The 17044-nt window shown below is 43.1% G+C and overlaps 1 protein-coding gene across 1 annotated transcript; it reads left to right on the top strand.

Annotated features, from left to right (window-relative positions):
- The first annotated feature begins 639 nt into the window (after nucleotides 1–639).
- On the top strand, nucleotides 640–9919 carry ripk4 (receptor-interacting serine-threonine kinase 4). The gene is made up of 8 exons (XM_083927511.1): nucleotides 640–905; nucleotides 3144–3435; nucleotides 4384–4532; nucleotides 4895–4944; nucleotides 6753–6911; nucleotides 7124–7239; nucleotides 7851–8091; nucleotides 8207–9919. The coding sequence occupies exons 1-8, from the start codon at nucleotides 724–726 to the stop codon at nucleotides 9448–9450; spliced, it is 2433 nt and encodes an 810-aa protein (XP_083783637.1). The 5' UTR covers nucleotides 640–723; the 3' UTR covers nucleotides 9451–9919.
- Nucleotides 9920–17044: the final 7125 nt, after the last annotated feature.

The following is a 17044-nucleotide window of genomic DNA, read 5'->3' as shown; positions in this document are numbered from 1 at the left end:
TCTATGAACCTGAGATAAAGCTGGTTTAACCTCCATTCGATAGCCTACTTGTTTTGTGATAATGAAAAATGAATCATTTACAGTCTCACGCCAGAGGAAACGGCTCAAGGCTGCTCTCCTCTTCATGGCCCTGAACTATGTAATGAAACATTATGTCACTGGAAAATTTCATGTTATGGCAATCCACAGTTATAAAATAAGGTGATGATCCCCTCTGCCGAGAAGATGAGTCCACACATTCCCATCTGCTCAATATCACATAACCTACCTGTTGTTGGTTCTTACCTCAGGGGGCTTCAGTTGGATAATGGTCTACAGTGGGACAAAGGTGTGTTTATGGAACGATACATTCCTGGGCTCATGGACTCCGGCTCATTACAAGATTATTCTCTCCCTTTCTTGGCAGAAATATGAGAGAGTTTGGGACTTCAGGGCAAAACAACTGGCTAATACAATGTGGCAGCATGGAGCCTTGTGGACTGCCTTGGTTAAAGTTTTCCATCTCTTCCCTGTGTTTCAAAACCAGGAAGTGGTGTCACAGCACCAGGCCCAACCCCTGTTTTCACCTGAAGAGAGGGAGGAGCCACACTGAGCTTGTCAAGGGGAAAAACAAGGAAGAGCTCACAAGCAGGCAGTTCAGTGTGTCTGTTCGCTTTCCCAGATTGTGCCTTGGAGACAACTGAAAAAGGAGTTTACCCTGCTGGTGGGTCTCTCAACACGGATATGGATGTCCCAGATTCTCCACATGGGAATATGGGGCTGTTAAGGACCTTTGATTCCTCTGAGTTTAGCAGCTGGGAGAAAATCGGCTCAGGTGGATTTGGACAAGTATACAAAGTGCGGCACGTACAGTGGAAAACATGGCTGGCTATCAAGTGCCCTCCCTGCCTTCATATGGATGACAAGTAAGTTACAGCTGTTGAGCCACATGGACTCACTTTGATAACTGATGTTTTGGTGAAACAATATGAAGTAGTATAAAACAGTGCTCCCATAGGGGTGCTGACGTGAGAGGTTTCTTTTCTCCTGTATTTGATCCCTCTGTCTTGTCCTCACCCAAATAATCTTGTCTGTCACGTTTATCACTAGAAGACCAGTTTATGCCCAAAAAGTAGAGACACCGAGGCTTAAGATTCAGAGTGAAGTCATTCAGAGCCTCGAAGTCCTCGAAAGGTGAACACCAAGGAACGTGTGACTCACCTCCTGCTTGTCTGGGCACACAGTGCAGCAGTAAAGGTGCCACAGCAGCAAACAAGAGGTCACATTTAGATATTTACTTACTGTTCCTAGAGTCAGAACTGAACAGGTAAAGAAAGCGCTAAGGTTTTTCTGCACGGAACAAAGGACAGAGTGAATCTTTAGCTTTAAAACACAGTAACCCTGAATTAGTTTTAAACTACGGTGAAATCTGTGGAGTCCAGCCACTGTTGTGTTGCAGCTGACATGTTGATTGACCCCTATGGCAAAAGTACGCCCACACTACTCGGGCAGTAGCTGTTTACTTATTCCAACCAAAGCCAAACATGAAAGGTTCACTGCCGATTTGCCCAAACAACAGTGGCACTTTTATGTATGGGCCTCAGGGAGGGGCTGATTTACATAGATGTACATTTCAATAAAGATAACAAGGTGGTCTTTCCCCCCCAGGCACTGCTAGAGATTGCACAACCCTCTTGAATTCTGTAACATTTTGCACAACCATGAGTCATACTTTTGCTCTGCACGGATCTCAAAGAGCAAAGAAAGAAAAATAGATGTTTTTTATATTTTTTGAAAGTGTTTGTGTGAGAGAGCGGCGTCAGAATCTAGCGAAGTTTCCATCCTTCTGTGCACGCACACTGGGTTCATCTGTGGGCTTCAGACAAATGATAAATATTACCTCACAAAAGGCTTCCGTGTTTTATTTCTCAGAACTGGTGGTGCAACTTAAAGCATCCGTTGAACCTGAACCAAAGATCTTATCATCCTCAAACATCTGCAGAGTACATAAACAGTCATTTGACGGCAGCCTTCATTGACCCACGCATAACATCCAGCAACAGGGACTCAAAGCCACCTTTGTCTGCCTGTTTGCGGGCTGCCGCTGTGTGGTACAGACAATAAAAGAAGCTGTAAAACCGGTCTTACCGGGCTTCTCTTTTAAAGCAGGGACATTGTTTGGAGGAGCTGCTCAGGAGCACTTTGGATTAGATGAAGGATTTAGCAAACAAGTGCATGGACCATTCTCTCATGTCATGTTTGATTATTCCTGCCTGGCAGATTTGGGGGATTGTGCCTCCTTCACTTGTACTGACAAAAAAGGACAATTATAGCCAGGCTCCCTCCTATAGAACACAACACTTTTAGAAACCTGATACATTTTGCACATAATAGACTCTGAGCAGACATAGGAGTCTCATCTTTCCCGGCCCCGCTCACCTAATTCTGCCTGTGAAGCACATTCTTACAAATACAACCATTTGTGATTTATCTTTCCCTCATCTGTCCTCATTAAGTGTTTGCATTTCCAAAGCAGCCTTTACTGGATATATGAGCTCTGAGGTCATGAATGACCTGCACAGTTGTGTTTTGTGGTATGTCAGCAGGGCCAGTGGACCGATAAAGAGAGCTGTGCAAAGGTTGAGAAACAAAGAACAAGAGCTCTGTTTAAGCCCACTGGGCTCTCCTGGTGCATTCCGGGTTGGGCTGGAATCCCTAAAGGCCTTAAAAGAGCAACTGGACAGTCAAGCACAATCCACATACTTGGTCTGAATGGTGGTTATTGAATTATAGACGTCTCCAGAGTTCACTCTTTCACAGCCTCGAAGGTTAATGCTGGTAAACATTTAACATCGCTGGGAGCTCAGCAAGGATGACCTGTGATATGCTGGAATTTGGGCGAGGACAAAAGTTATGCCAAATATTACAGCTCATTGAGCAGAGCATGAGCTCAGAATCATTAGGTTAATGTTTTATGAGAAGGTAGATTTGATGAATACCTGTGAGCTAATGGACGTAGAAGTATTGGTTCAAAACAAGCTAACCTTAATACCTTAAAAACAATGTTTTATGTCATTTTCAGCTGCTTCTTCAAATTGTTTAGGAGCTCCGGCATAAGAGCCTGAATCACTAAAGCCAATAAAAGTTAGTTTTTTTTATCAAAGGGAGCGTTCAGAGCTGCTGGAGGAGGCTAAGAAGATGGAGGCAGCCAAGTTCCGATACATCCTGCCGGTGTATGGGATCTGTGAGGACCCCCAGGGCCTCGTCATGGAGTACATGGAGACCGGCTCCCTGGAGACCCTGCTGGCCACCGAGCTGCTGCCCTGGGAGCTCCGCTTCCGCATCATCCACGAGACCGCGGTGGGAATGAACTTCCTGCACTGTATGAACCCACCGCTGCTCCACCTGGACCTGAAGCCAGCCAACATCCTGCTGGATGCTCACTATCATGTCAAGGTAGGGTCACAAAGTGGCATCCTTAAGTCCTCTTAAACCTGTAGGTAGTTTATTTTTGGTGATGTTTGGCAAAAAACACATAATCTTTTATCATGTTATAATTCAAGTGTAGACTTCTGCGCCTCCTCTTGGCTCAGTTTTCATGCTTTTAGAAAAACTAAAAATGCAGCTTTAAGGGCATTATTCAGCTAGCATCGGTGAAAACATGGAAATAAGTGACGACGATAGTGATATTCAGGTGATACTGTGCACATTTATTTATTTATTTATTTATTTTTTTCTAAGGCAGTAACAATATGTAAAAGAATAATTAATTGTGAGAAATCATCATCAAGCATCTCATTGAAATCATATAATAATAGAGCTCCTATGGAGTGCAATGATTTGATGTTTTTGCTAATGTAATACATGAAGTCAAATCACAGCCGTCTTTCCTTCAAAGCTGGTTGAAAGTCACCGTTTTAGGGTTTTAGAAGTAATTTCAGCCGTGAGGGGGTTTGCTATTCCCTTCCATCCATTTTAATATGACAGCCCTACACACGCTGTAGGCAGGCAGGTGTCTCTCAGCCTCTGTCCAACCTCTAAACAGCTCAACTGTATTGAGCAATGGGTGGGAACCATCATTCTGGAGGTTAATACGTGGATCTAAACACCTCACCCGGGCCTGTCCCGACAGGATTAATTCAGCTCCTATTAAAGCTCCCTCTGTGAATGTGTGTGCCTGAAAGAGCGTGGGTGTGCACTTTTCAACACAAACGTGAAGGGCCTCTCCTCTCCTACAGGCTGGGACATGGCTGTGTTGCCCTCATCATACCAGAGTGCACATAATAGAAGCTTAGCAGCATGTCACACTCAGTGGGCAGAGTTAGTCATCAGTGTCACAGGGTAGGAGAAACGGCGGCTGGGTTGCTCTATTTGAGGATCTAATCTGATCTTTCCCTTTCTCAGATATCTGATTTTGGCCTGGCCCGGTGGAACGGCCTCTCGCGGGCTGATGACATCAGTAGAGATGGCTTCTGCGGCACTATTGCCTACCTGCCACCCGAGAGCATCATTGAGAAGGACAGAGTGTCGGACACCAAGCATGATGTATACAGGTTGGATTTTTCTGCAGTTTGCATGCAGCCCTTTGTGTGGATGTAGATTTTTGCTTTCCATCTGCCTTTTTCCTTCAAGGTCTGCCTCACTGTAATGAATCACATCAAGGAGATGGATTAGATAGCAGATGGGAAGTTGGAAGATGAATATCATTTTCTCAAAGAGTCAACAAAGTGTCAGTTTAAAGGGGTAAACAAATTATTCCTTTGACAATCAGACAGCACTGGTTTATACAGTGGGTGGTAGGGGGACATGAAAACGATAAGCAATTGCAACTAGAAATAGAAGCGTGCCAATTTCTCTGCAGTTCAATATTTTCTTTGAACTGACATCTCTTTATTCTGTTTTGCCTCTATTGCAGTTTCTCCATCGTCATCTGGGGGATTATCACACAGAAGAAACCCTACCAAGGTGAGGATAGGTCTAGGCTAAAAATGTTATCGTTTTATGAATTTTAATTGCTTTTAAACATTATTCTAACATGTTGTTTTGTGTTTTTACCAATGAATGATTTCAAGCAACAAGTGACAAAGCTAATGTGCTACAACTATGCTAGCTGCTAGGACACTGACACCAGCATGCTAACATGCTTACATGATAGTGTAGCATTATGACATGTTATTATGAATCTCACATGCTTTCTTGGCAAGATTCAGTCTGCGTATCATTTACGCACCAGGCATAAATGCTTGCACGAGATACCAGGACTGGATTTGTTCACGTTCTATCCCTGACCACTCGAGGTCAATGCCTAACCTCAACCGATCCGTCTGGAATGCATGGCGGGTCCTGCCAAGAAAGCAAGTGGGATTCATAATACGGAAGTATGTTAGTATGCTAACATTTGCTAATTAGCTTGAAACAGGTATAGATATTTCATTTAAAATCATACATATTAACCTCATGGTGGTGCCAAAGCTTGATCACTTCCAGTCAGAGGATCAGCAAAGTCAGATGGATTCATCCTCTGGGGAACATGAATGTCTGAACACAACATCAACGCAATCCACTCAGTAGCTGTTGAGATATTTCAGTCTGGACCAACATCGGCCAGTGCTGCCACACTAAAGCCATACAGTTAGCATGGCTAAAAAAGAACAAAACAACCTATTGAGGGTTTTGTTTTACATGTATGAAGTGATTTTCTGGTGTATTTCAAAGCATCAGTTTTTATTTAATTTATGGGATTTATTCTACATAGAATATAATTTTCTCTGAGATGAGATGAGATTATATAAATATCGATCTGAACCACAACCCCTGCCCACACAAGTTAGAGTTATAAGATTAGTTTGCGTGTGTGTTTGTGTGTGTGTGTGTGTGTGTGTGTGTGTGTGTGTGTGTGTGTGTGTGTGTGTGTGTGTGTGTGTGTGTGTGTGTGTGTGTGTGTGTGTGTGTGTGTGTGTGTGTGTGTGTGTGTGTGTGTGTGTGTGTGTGTGTGTGTGTGTGTGTGTGTGTGTGTGTGTGTGTGTGTGTGTGTGTGTGTGTGTGTGTGTGTGTGTGTGTGTGTGTGTGTGTGTGTGTGTGTTTACTCTGTGAATTCCAGAGCAGGTAGTTGGACAGTGCTAGGCTGGCAGGTAGAGTGTGTTTTCTCCCAGGCGTATCAGGTAGCAGTACACTTCAAGGACTTTGGCTCCTTTTGAAGACTAGCGTGTAGATGAGGGTTCCCAGGTTGGCACTGGCACCGTCTATGTTGATCCAGACATAATTAAAAAGTGAGAGATGGCCTCCTTACCATCCCTTCCCTTCTTCCTCCTCCACCAGCGAAGGGTTTTACTGCTACGATAGAAGCCGAAGTGTCTGTGATTAAGGCCTCTACCTGTTTGTTCTAAATCATTGACTTGGCTGATTCCACCGTCAGATACAAAGAGGCTGGAGCCGAGCTTTTCCCTTTTGCTCCCATGGGAAACAACAGCACATACTCTCTTATCTGAGCACGTGGGAAGATGATGATAAAGCTGTGCATGACTGACTATCTATACAGGCACTGGCTCCTACCAGCACCTTAGATGATGTTGTCATAGACTGCAGCATTTTACATTACCCCTAAAAGAAAAGTCTTTTAGATTTGTCTTCAAACAATTAATCCTCAACAGAAAATCAGGCTTCCAATTATGTTTATGTGCTCTATAAATATGAAACTTTTGTATTTTATTTAAGTTATTTTAATATAAAACCTGATCCATAGTGATGAAGTATCTGATTGTTTTTCCCCCCAGGTGAGAATAATATCCTTCAGATCATGGTGAAGGTGGTGAAGGGCGTGCGTCCAGACCTGGGTGCTGTGCCACGCTGTCGACCCTCAGCCTGTTCAGGGTTCCTGAGCCTCATGCAGCGCTGCTGGAACACAAACCCAGATGCCAGACCAAGCTTCCAGGGTAAATTGTGCCTCTCTATTTACAACAAACATATGTCAACCTTATTCTGTCACAATAACAAGTTAATCAATAGGAAACACAAGTGATCATAGACATTGAGGATAACACCCACTGTTAAATTGAGGTCCCATTTTGAGCTTTCCCTCTCTTTTGTATTCCCTGATCCATACCTGCTATTACTTAAACGTGACCTAGATCTGTTGTACTTTCAGACATCACTTCTGAAGCTGAGGAGCTCTGCTCTAAACCTCAAGAGGAGCCCAAGACACCAACCTTATCAACGTCAGAGCCAGAGCCCACGTCCCCTAATGCACTATCCAGTGATCAGGTACGACATCACAACACCACATTGACTGCTTTTGGATGAAAGAGCCCCATGTTTCAATGATGATGACTTCTTTGGAAGACGTAGTCTGTTTTTGTATTTTTGTACATGGATCGATCATGCAAACCTCCATTTCAAATGGACATTCTTTATAGTGTGTATATATATATATACTGTATATATTCCATTAATCTGTAACGACACACACCGACAGCGAGAGGCTTATCTCTACATTGCTCCAGACATGATGACATTGTGTAAATGTTTGATCCTAAACAACAGTTGCATCACAAAGTAGGAATGTTGACTGATGGGATTGTTTAGCCTGCTTTAGCCTTGTCATTTCCGTGGTGTTACTGTTACATCCTGCTCATGACAGGTGACGGCTGTTACTGTATAATTTCTGTATATCTGTTTTGAACTTCTGTATGTGTCCGAGTGATTTTAACTGGATCAAACCTTCAGCAAATGGTCACAATGTCAACATCCAATAGCCATTGTACTGGGAGTGGCTTTGTCTGAGAGTAGCAGTTTCATACCTGAGAATAAATGTAATGGCACTGTGTCAAAGACCAGCTTGTCCAAATATGCTTATCTTGCTTTTTGCTCTGCAGGTTAAAGACAACAAGCCGGTGCGTCCAAAGTCAGCCATGTTGCCGGAAAAAGATTACAGCCTGTCAGAGCTGTTGAGCCAGGTTGATTCTGGGATCTCGAGGAGCTTTGATCGAGTGAAGGAGGATAGCTGCCACAGCAAAGAGAACACTTGCAAGAGGCTGTCTGGCATCTCCTCAGCAGATTCAGCCTTCTCCTCCCAAGACTCTATCACGCTGTCTTTTGAGAGAGAAAACACATGTGGTAAGAGCTGAGTACAGAACTACAACTGGAACTATTATTCATGTAAACCTAAAAATGCTATATGATCATGATGACCTGAATTTTCTGACAAGCCATCCTTCTCCTTATCGCCCAGATTCTGCTGAGGTCCAGAGGCGAAAGCTGTGTGAGGCCATCAGGACTAAGGACACTGCCAAGCTGATGAAGATTCTCCAGCCTCAGGATGTTGATCTTCTCCTTGACGGAGGAGGCAGTCTGCTCCACCACGCCATCGCCATGGCCAACGAAGAGGCTGTCAAGTTTCTCCTTATGAACAATGCCAATCCCAACCTTGCAAATGCCCGTGGCTCCACACCCCTTCACCTGGCCACAGAGAGGCACCTGAAGCCTCTGGCAGAACTTCTGCTCAGTCGACGAAGCACCAACGTCAATGCCAAGGATGAGGACCAGTACACAGCTTTGCATTGGGCTGCCCAGAACGGGGACGAGGCCATCACACGCCTGCTCCTGGACCGGGGGGCAGCCCTCAATGAGACTGACGGCCAGGGACGCACACCAACTCATGTAGCATGCCAGCACGGCCAGGAGAACGTAATCCGGGTGTTGCTGAGCCGCGGTGTTGATGTTCGGATCAAGGGTAAGGACAACTGGACAGCGCTCCACTTTGCCGCTTGGCAAGGGCATCTGGGCATCGTCAAGCTACTGGTCAAGCAGGCTGGCGCGGACGTAGATGGACAGACGACAGATGGCCGCACACCGCTGCATCTAGCTTCCCAGAGGGGGCAGTACCGAGTGGCACGGATACTGATTGAACTAAGAGCGGACGTTCACATGACGTCTGCTGGCTTTAACACACCCCTGCATGTGGCGGCTGAGACGGGTCACACCAGCACCTCTCGCCTCTTGATTAAACACCAGGCGGATATTCACGCCCAGAATGCCCATGGACTCACTCCTCTCCACCTAGCCTCCCAGCGAGGCCACCTGGCTACAGTCAAGATGTTGATAGAAGAGGGGGCAGACCCCTACAGGTCCAACCAGGCCTTACGCAGCCCGTACCACCTGGCAGCAGAGAACGGACACTGTGAAGTCCTGAAAGAGCTGCTCCTTCACTGTCCACATGGTGGCGCTCTGTCAGACGAGCAGGGTCTCAGCCCATTACACCTGGCAGTGCAGGGTGGATACTCAAACATCATCACTATGCTGTTGCCGCAGGATTGCCAGGACTTAGTTACTGAGAGCTCAGTGCCAACAGTAGCCGAAGAGCTCCCACCCCTGGAGGCTCAGCAGCTCCAGAGGAAAGTCGTCATTCTCAAATTGACGGAGCACAACGACTGCCCGCAATCCTCCAGCTCACAGTGTGCCTCAGCTCCTTGCTAACAAGACCAAAGACTGTCAAACCTGTACAGAACTGTCATTTTTTATACTCCACTGGGGGGTCATACCAAACTTAAGAGTTTTTTGGACTTAAAAGCTTTTCAGCTCTGTAGGTTATCCTAATGGTCAGAAAAGCGTTCATGTAAATATGTACACTGTGAATAGAAAGTATAAATACTCTGTTGTGTTCAGTTTTTTTGTTTACTTTTTTTTTTACATAACAAGCACATTTTTTTTTACTTAACAAGCATCAGAATTATGACTAGGAAACATGTGACCTTTGGGGCATTTCACTCTACTGCAATGCAGTTGGTTTGCATGCAAGTTCTATTTAAGAGAGCACAAACTTTGCTCACAGGGCTTATGAGGGGATGCTGTAGATCATCGGAGCCATTGCATTAATAAAAGACCTTCAGTGTTGTGAACCTGTTACATATCAGTGCTGCATCATCCATTAAAACACTAAACCTTATTTTTGTTTGGCGTTGTTGCTTTTTTCACATTTTCATCCTAAGAATGTCACTGCAACTATTATATTTAGGCACATATTAGTCTGTCAACTTACATTATATCAATCATAATGAAATGCTATTAAAGGCCCAAAATATGCATACATATGTGCAATAATACATGAACACAGATGTCATAAGATAAAACCACATAGTGTACACACCTTTTCGGGCTTACTAATAGATTTGCAAAATACTCTGAAGAGATCACTGTTAAGAAACATGGGCAAGAGCTGATTCACTATTGTGGACCTATTATATATTTTCTCAAATGTATGATGTGCAGTTGAATATTTCGTTTTTCTTTTGACCTTTTGAAAGCATACTGGTTTTAAATTCTGGATTTAACTGAATCCAATTTGGTTGCTGAAAATGGGAACAAGCCTGTTGATAGAATCAAGGCATTTTAAAATGTCAGCGTAACAGAGAATGAAAAAGCTTTCCCAATCCGGGCATGTTCTATATTTCAAAAAGGTTTTGTCAACACCTCGTGGCACTGTAGGCGGTGTTGCCAATGCTCCACCTGCATGCGTGCTGTAGCTTTGAGCCTTGATGTCAGGCGGAGTTGGCATGTCTGCATCTGCAGCCTTACCTGGAGTATTATTATTATTATGTCTCTGCTCCAGACCCCATGGAGCATGCTCAGGTTGGCACAGACCATGGGAACTGCCCCTGAGGGGGATCACAGGCTGTAAGATGATGGATGAGTGAGAAAGGGGCGCTGAGGTTCTACCTGCAATTCCAGCCTGTTGGCTAATTCCATAGACCACTTTAAATTTTCATCACTCACTAAAACCAACATGTCATCCCTGACGCCTCAAGGGCTTGGCTTTTCGTAATCTGAGAAGCTGAGTGCAGGTGGCTGGGGCTTGTGGTTGTCCTGTTTTTATAGTGGTGAAATGTGAATAATCTGTTGTGTGTACACAGCAATCTATCCTGCCTGTTGCCTGGTGATCTGTTCCAGCTCCAGCTATGGGGAAGACAATGGCTGTGTTGTCTAATCTCAGCTTCTACCTCTGTCAAGACTGCAGCTATTTTTAACAGACTGGAAGGTTAGGTTTGTGTCATACAGTAATTTACAATGTTTTACTATGTGTGATTTTCATTCTGGGCAACAGTTCTCTCTACTATTGACTGCAGTGAACCAGGTACAGGGTCATTTAAAGCAGCAGTTTAACATCTATAGTTTCATTCAAATGGATCATTGGTAACTTTGATATAACAAAGAAATAAACTGACAGCACAAACAGAAAGGTTATTCCATGTTCAACAGTTTCATGATTTGAGAACAGAATAAAAAGCAAAGAAAAATGACTACCAATAAAAAACTGCAGTAATGCAATTTCTACAGACCAGAATGGGGGAGCCTGAAGCTACAGCTATTATTATTAGTTATTTTATTGCAATTTGGGTGCTAAACGTATCTTTAGAGTTTTAACCATAAACAACCATGAGTCATTTCCTTTTGTTACAGTTATCTACAGTTCAGAGTTGTGCATGTTCATCACACCCTGATGAGTGACGGATGAAGCCAGTCCCTGCCATCACATTAGTCATAGGGCCTTGGGCCCAGTCTCCTTTCTGCTGAGGAGCAACCCGGCAGATGCTTTCTCCAGCTTCACATATGAAGCTCGGAGTTGTCTTTTTTAACTGGCAGGATGTGGCGTACCCTCCAAACCTCTGTCAGATCTGCTAGGTCACGCTGTGTACAGTGTGCTGCCCACGGTTTTGGGCTCATTTGTGGGAATGTAAAAGGTGAACAGAAGTTTAATTTAAAGGGGATATATCATGCTCATTTTCAGGTTCATACTCGTATTAGGGTCATCTCTATGTTCCCTATGTTTTTTTCCCAAAAAGGGTCCTATGTTCCCTGGTCGCATAAGCCTCTGCCTTCATTGATTTAATTCAGCGTTTTGTTAGGGTTAGGGTTAGGGGTTGTGGTAAGGGTCAGGGTTAGGGTTAGGGGTAGTGTAAGGGTCTACATAAGCCTATTTGCTGGGGAACATCAGATCTTTTTCTTAAAAAAGGGTCGGCTGTTCCCCGGTCACATACATGGCGTTGGAACATTGGAACTTTTTCTTTAAATAGGGTCACGGGACCCGGGGCACATATGTACGCTCCCCTTGTATTTTGGCTTTCTACTAGAACATGTTTACATGCTTGACACATTATTGTTCTCATCCTATCTGTCTGAATATACCCGCATTCACCTTCTGTCTGAAACACTCTGTTTTAGCACCTGCCTCTTAAAGCCCCCCTCCTGAAAAAGCCCAGTTTGCTTTGATTGGTCTTCCGGTTTTTCGGGTCTTTCAGGTCTTTCCGATCTTTCAAGTGTTTCATATCTGCATTTTCTGCGTCTCTGCACCATCGTTACAGCCGGAGAATGACTGCACTTTCTGCCTATATGTAGTATAGCTATGACATCAGAACATACAGACGTCCTGACCGCTTGATTAAAGGCACGGCTGCTGAATACAGGCTTTGTACATTTCTTTGTGGATTGAGCCTTTTGAAACTTTCACAGCACCTTGACCTGCTTCATGATAGAAAAAAACATATTGTAGAGATTGTAAAAACACTCTCTACAATATGGGACCTTAAAATGAATATCAGAAAGAATAAGCCAGAAGATTTCATTGGGGCAGAACACATGTTCAAAGACTCCAGTAACCACGGTCGAAGAAAACCTTTGGTCAAAAGCTCAGAATGTATCCTTTAGTGGATAAAGGTTCATTGGTGAACCCTGTGAAATAAAAAGGTTTTCAGGTGACATCACCTGACATTTGATGAATGGTGTGTTGAAGCTCTACTTATCTGTGATAAACTATAAATATCCTGACTTGTTGCTTTCTTATACCTATATTGTCCTTTTTAGTCCACAACATTTATTTGTCATAGTTCCTGCCTGTAATAGGGAAGGTCTTCATTGCCACCGTACTCTACGGGGGAATTGTTGGGTCTATGTAAATCGTAAATAAGTCATATAGTGTGGTCTATACCTACTCTGTAAAATGCCCTGAGATAACTTTTGTTATTATTTGGCACAATAAATAAAATTTAATTGAATTGAATTGAAATTGAATTGATAGCGATGCTTACTAGTTACTTTTTAGATTAAGATTATACCTATAAAAGATATGTCCATCATAGGAAATATGCCTATGTATTTTTAAGTCAAATTTTAAATAGAGGACTTTTACTTGTAACAGAGTACTTGCACACTAAACTTATATACATTTTCAAATGTCCTCATTAAAGGAAAGTGGGTTACCAGGATTTCAATACTTCTTCCATCACTGTCTTTATAATCTTATAAAAGCTGAGCAGTAATGAGATGGATGAATGAGCGTAATTACCTTTAGCAGTGGCAACCTTATTAACGAAATGTCTTTACGTGTGGTATGCAATATGATGCATATATCACACACAACATCAGATGCATCATAAAAAGATATCTATATGTGAGATGAAAGGAGTTTTTACAGATTACAGTCTGCTGTTGTACTATATTGCAGCTAAGACAGATTCATGTTATCACAGATTCTTAGTCACTGTTGTGTTATCTGGACAGGCGAGTATTTGGGATCGGAGTGTCTCCAAGATTGCAAGACTTCCTTCGTGTCAGACGAGGTGTCTGGTTGCTCCTTTGTTTGACTGTGATAGGGACTTTTCAGTTTGGCTGAGTCACACCTCCCTTCTCTGACGGACCAAAAACAGCCCTCATGAACCACAGAGCATGCTGAAGTGATGCAAGGCCCTTATCAAGATACAGTGGCAACTCAAAATGTGAGTTAATGACTGTAATCATAATAAAGGAAACAAAATCAAAGTATATCTTTCAGAAAAGTATTGATTCATTCTTTTTTTTCCCACCACCCCACATCTCCTTTCCTTCCCATTTTACTTGCAGATGCTCTGAAATCAAAACGGTAACAACATCTGTTCTGCACTCTGTGACTGCAGGTTGCTGGGAGAATAGAGCTCATACACTGAGTGCTTTGGGCTGTTTTTCTCCCCACTCTTTCTTTTTTTTTTTTTTTAAACCTAACCCCTTATTTTAACCTCACAGAACTCGCTGAACAAGATCTGAGGTTGTGTTTCTTTAGCAACAAGGCAAGCTGTAACATGTGGCTGCATCGTCAGGGTGAAAACATGGATGTGGGCGCAATCAGCATTGATGATTTAGAAGATTTATGGCTACTAAGCAAAGGGTGAATACAACATTGAAATGTCACAGAGTTAAATTCAACGGGCCTGTTTGTCTTCCCCTGGTTTTATTACCGTCCTGTGATCAGATCACAGGTGGACAGCTGATAGAAATGAGGCGTAGCTTTAAGTTGATTAAGAAGAGGAAAGCATGTTTTTATATTAATGATGTTATGTAGACATTACAGAACTGACAACCGGATTTAAACACCTCATGGTCAATAAGAGCTATTTTTTGATAGTCCCTCAAATGTTAAATTTGGCTTTTTACTAGGTTACCTAAATTGTTTGTCTAATCAAAGTACATTAGTGGGGGTAGGTTCCTGGAAAGGTTGAGTCTGAGAACATAATCAGTGAGTGTGTGAAGGTGAAAGTCCACACTGAAGGGGAAAGCATGTGTGAAGTAGTCACCAAACAGTAACCAGTGTACTGCCACTGTGTCAACACGTGTCCCTCCTGTGAGCTCACGGAGCAGCTCTGGGACGTGTCCGGAGCTGCTTCTAGATGACATCAGTCTTGGCACCCTTGATTCCAGCACTGTAATAAATTTTTCATAATTGCAAATGAAGTCTTATAGAAGCAGTATTACATCATATGATGTTGTCTGCTTATTTGGGTGGTAGTAGAGCTTATTAGCATTAGCTTTATAAGAAATATTTTTTTAATAACAGCACAATTCTGCATAACTAAGACTGTGCTGGTGTTTGTGTGATTTACCTTCGCAATGATGATGGCTGCATAGCTGACTGTGCCAAGCTGCCACACAAACTTCCCCTTGACTAAACAGATACAGTAAACACGTAAGCTACCTATTGGCTGTGTTTCTACCCTCTGCTCCAGGAAATGTAGGGGGCAGATGTGATAGCCAAAATCGTGTGTAACCTGTAGGATACAGCTATAAAGTGCAACTATTTATCTTCATAGGAAGTTTTTTTTATAATGTCGGAGTTGAGACAGTATATTGAGAGAGCAATTTCATTAACTTTCTGCAAGCTTTTGTTGATGGCCAGGTTTATTGTAGGCATATGATCAGTGTAATGGATCTTTGCTTTCATGCAGCTTTAACAGAAAAGGGAAGTGTTGGTGGTGGTTGTACTACTGCTCTTAGACCAGGAGATGGCACAAACAAACTCTCACAAAGTAAACTTGTAAACTCCTATAGAGGATCATTACTGAGTCACATTCCACAGTAATTCACATTATAATGACCTTCTTCAATGTACTTACAAAAAACTGTTTCCAATGATCACCATCAGTGGTTCATCATGAGTGGTTGTCATGGTAAAAAATGATTATTTAATGAGGTAATCATCATTCAGAGTACTGCTCTGCACTTTATGCCAAAGAGGTGGGGTGTGGTGATTGCATAATGCTGGCAGTCTGGCATACACTAAGATGTAGTGTGCCCTTATTTGACAATATCACCTATCATCCTAAAATACAACAGCTCATGACACTCACAGGAGGAACTGAGCAGACAATCTGAATGAAATACCACTGACACATGTATAATGTCGTAGCAGTAGGCTGTCATTACTGAGGCTATGGCTATATAATTTAAATGACAGTTCCTCAGGGCTATGCAGAACAGCACAGTAGCTGAAAGAAATGCATGGCCATTCAGTAAAATACTATGATTACGCAGAGGCATTTCCTTTTAAATTTATTCATGGCCCAAATGGACTCCTCCCTCGTGCAATATTAGAAAAGGTCATCTTGTTGTTTATGATAAGATCCAAATGAACAGTCAGTTGAAGATATCAGAGCCTTGTTTCATATGTGGTGTCATGTGGGCCCATAGCTGCAGACTCAGAATAGATTATCAGTGGATGGATCACAGCCTCTGACAAGGTTGCCTAAGCTGTACTGTTGTGGCCCTGAATTGAGGTCTACTGACATTTTAACCCTTTGAGAATTACATTTGACTTTTAATAGCCAGCATTAGACAAAGTAGTTGTAACATCCAGGGGAAAGTTTGTGACTGCTATACAGCCAAACCTACATCACCACAAGTGATGGTGTTGGTGTTCCAGTTCTAGCTGTTGCTGTTTGTAATTAGAAAAAATAAATCCTTTAGAAATGCAGTCACACACCCCAGCAGCTGTGACAAAGGTAAGCATACAGGGCTTGTGCTACTGTATTTGTGAATGTATGTGTTTGTTGTTGTTTTTGAATGGCAGGTCTTTGATGGGAGCTGGATCTCATGGCTCCGTACCTTTCTGAGAGCCATTCAAAAGAGCAGCAAATATTTCTTTTTAAGGGGCAGGGGTTACTGTTTATCTGCAAATATTGATCAAGCATTGTCTGTCATACAGTACATGTTGGATAAATGTGTCAATAAAAGCGTGTGTGGTGTGTTTTCGGTGTAACAGATGTCTGTGCCTCCTGCAGCCCTCTGTTGATGCTGCTGCTGCTGTTGTCACAGACGCAGGAGGAACTGTCACAAAGCGCTCATGCAAGCATGGACCCAGCGATGTGGATCTAATGAGATCTAGAAAGTACGACTTGGTTCCTTCATTCATACCGAAGATCCGTTCAAAAGAACCAGATCATTCACAAAAACGTCACATCACTATTGCTTGGCTGTCTGTAGGGCTTAAAGAGATGTGTAGACAGACAGACAGAACAGGGCTACAAGCCACAAACTGCTGCTCTACTGCTATAACATTGTGGCTAAAATCACCTGCCTTTGCCGCAGAGCCATCAGGAGCAGAGCCTTCAGGAGCAGAGCATTTAGGAGCAGAGCCTTCAGGAGCAGAGCCTTCAGAAACAGAGCCTTCAGGAGCAGAGCATTCAGGAGGAGCAGAGCCTTCAGGAGCAGAGCCTTCAGGAGCAGAGCCTTCAGAAACAGAGCCTTCAGGAGCAGAGCCTTCAGAAACAGA

Source organism: Echiichthys vipera, assembly GCF_963691815.1.
Source record: "Echiichthys vipera genome assembly, chromosome: 14".
In the NCBI taxonomy this organism is placed as follows: domain Eukaryota; kingdom Metazoa; phylum Chordata; class Actinopteri; order Perciformes; family Trachinidae; genus Echiichthys; species Echiichthys vipera.
Note: the sequence above shows the minus strand (reverse complement) of the source record. Positions and strands in the feature narration are given on the sequence as shown.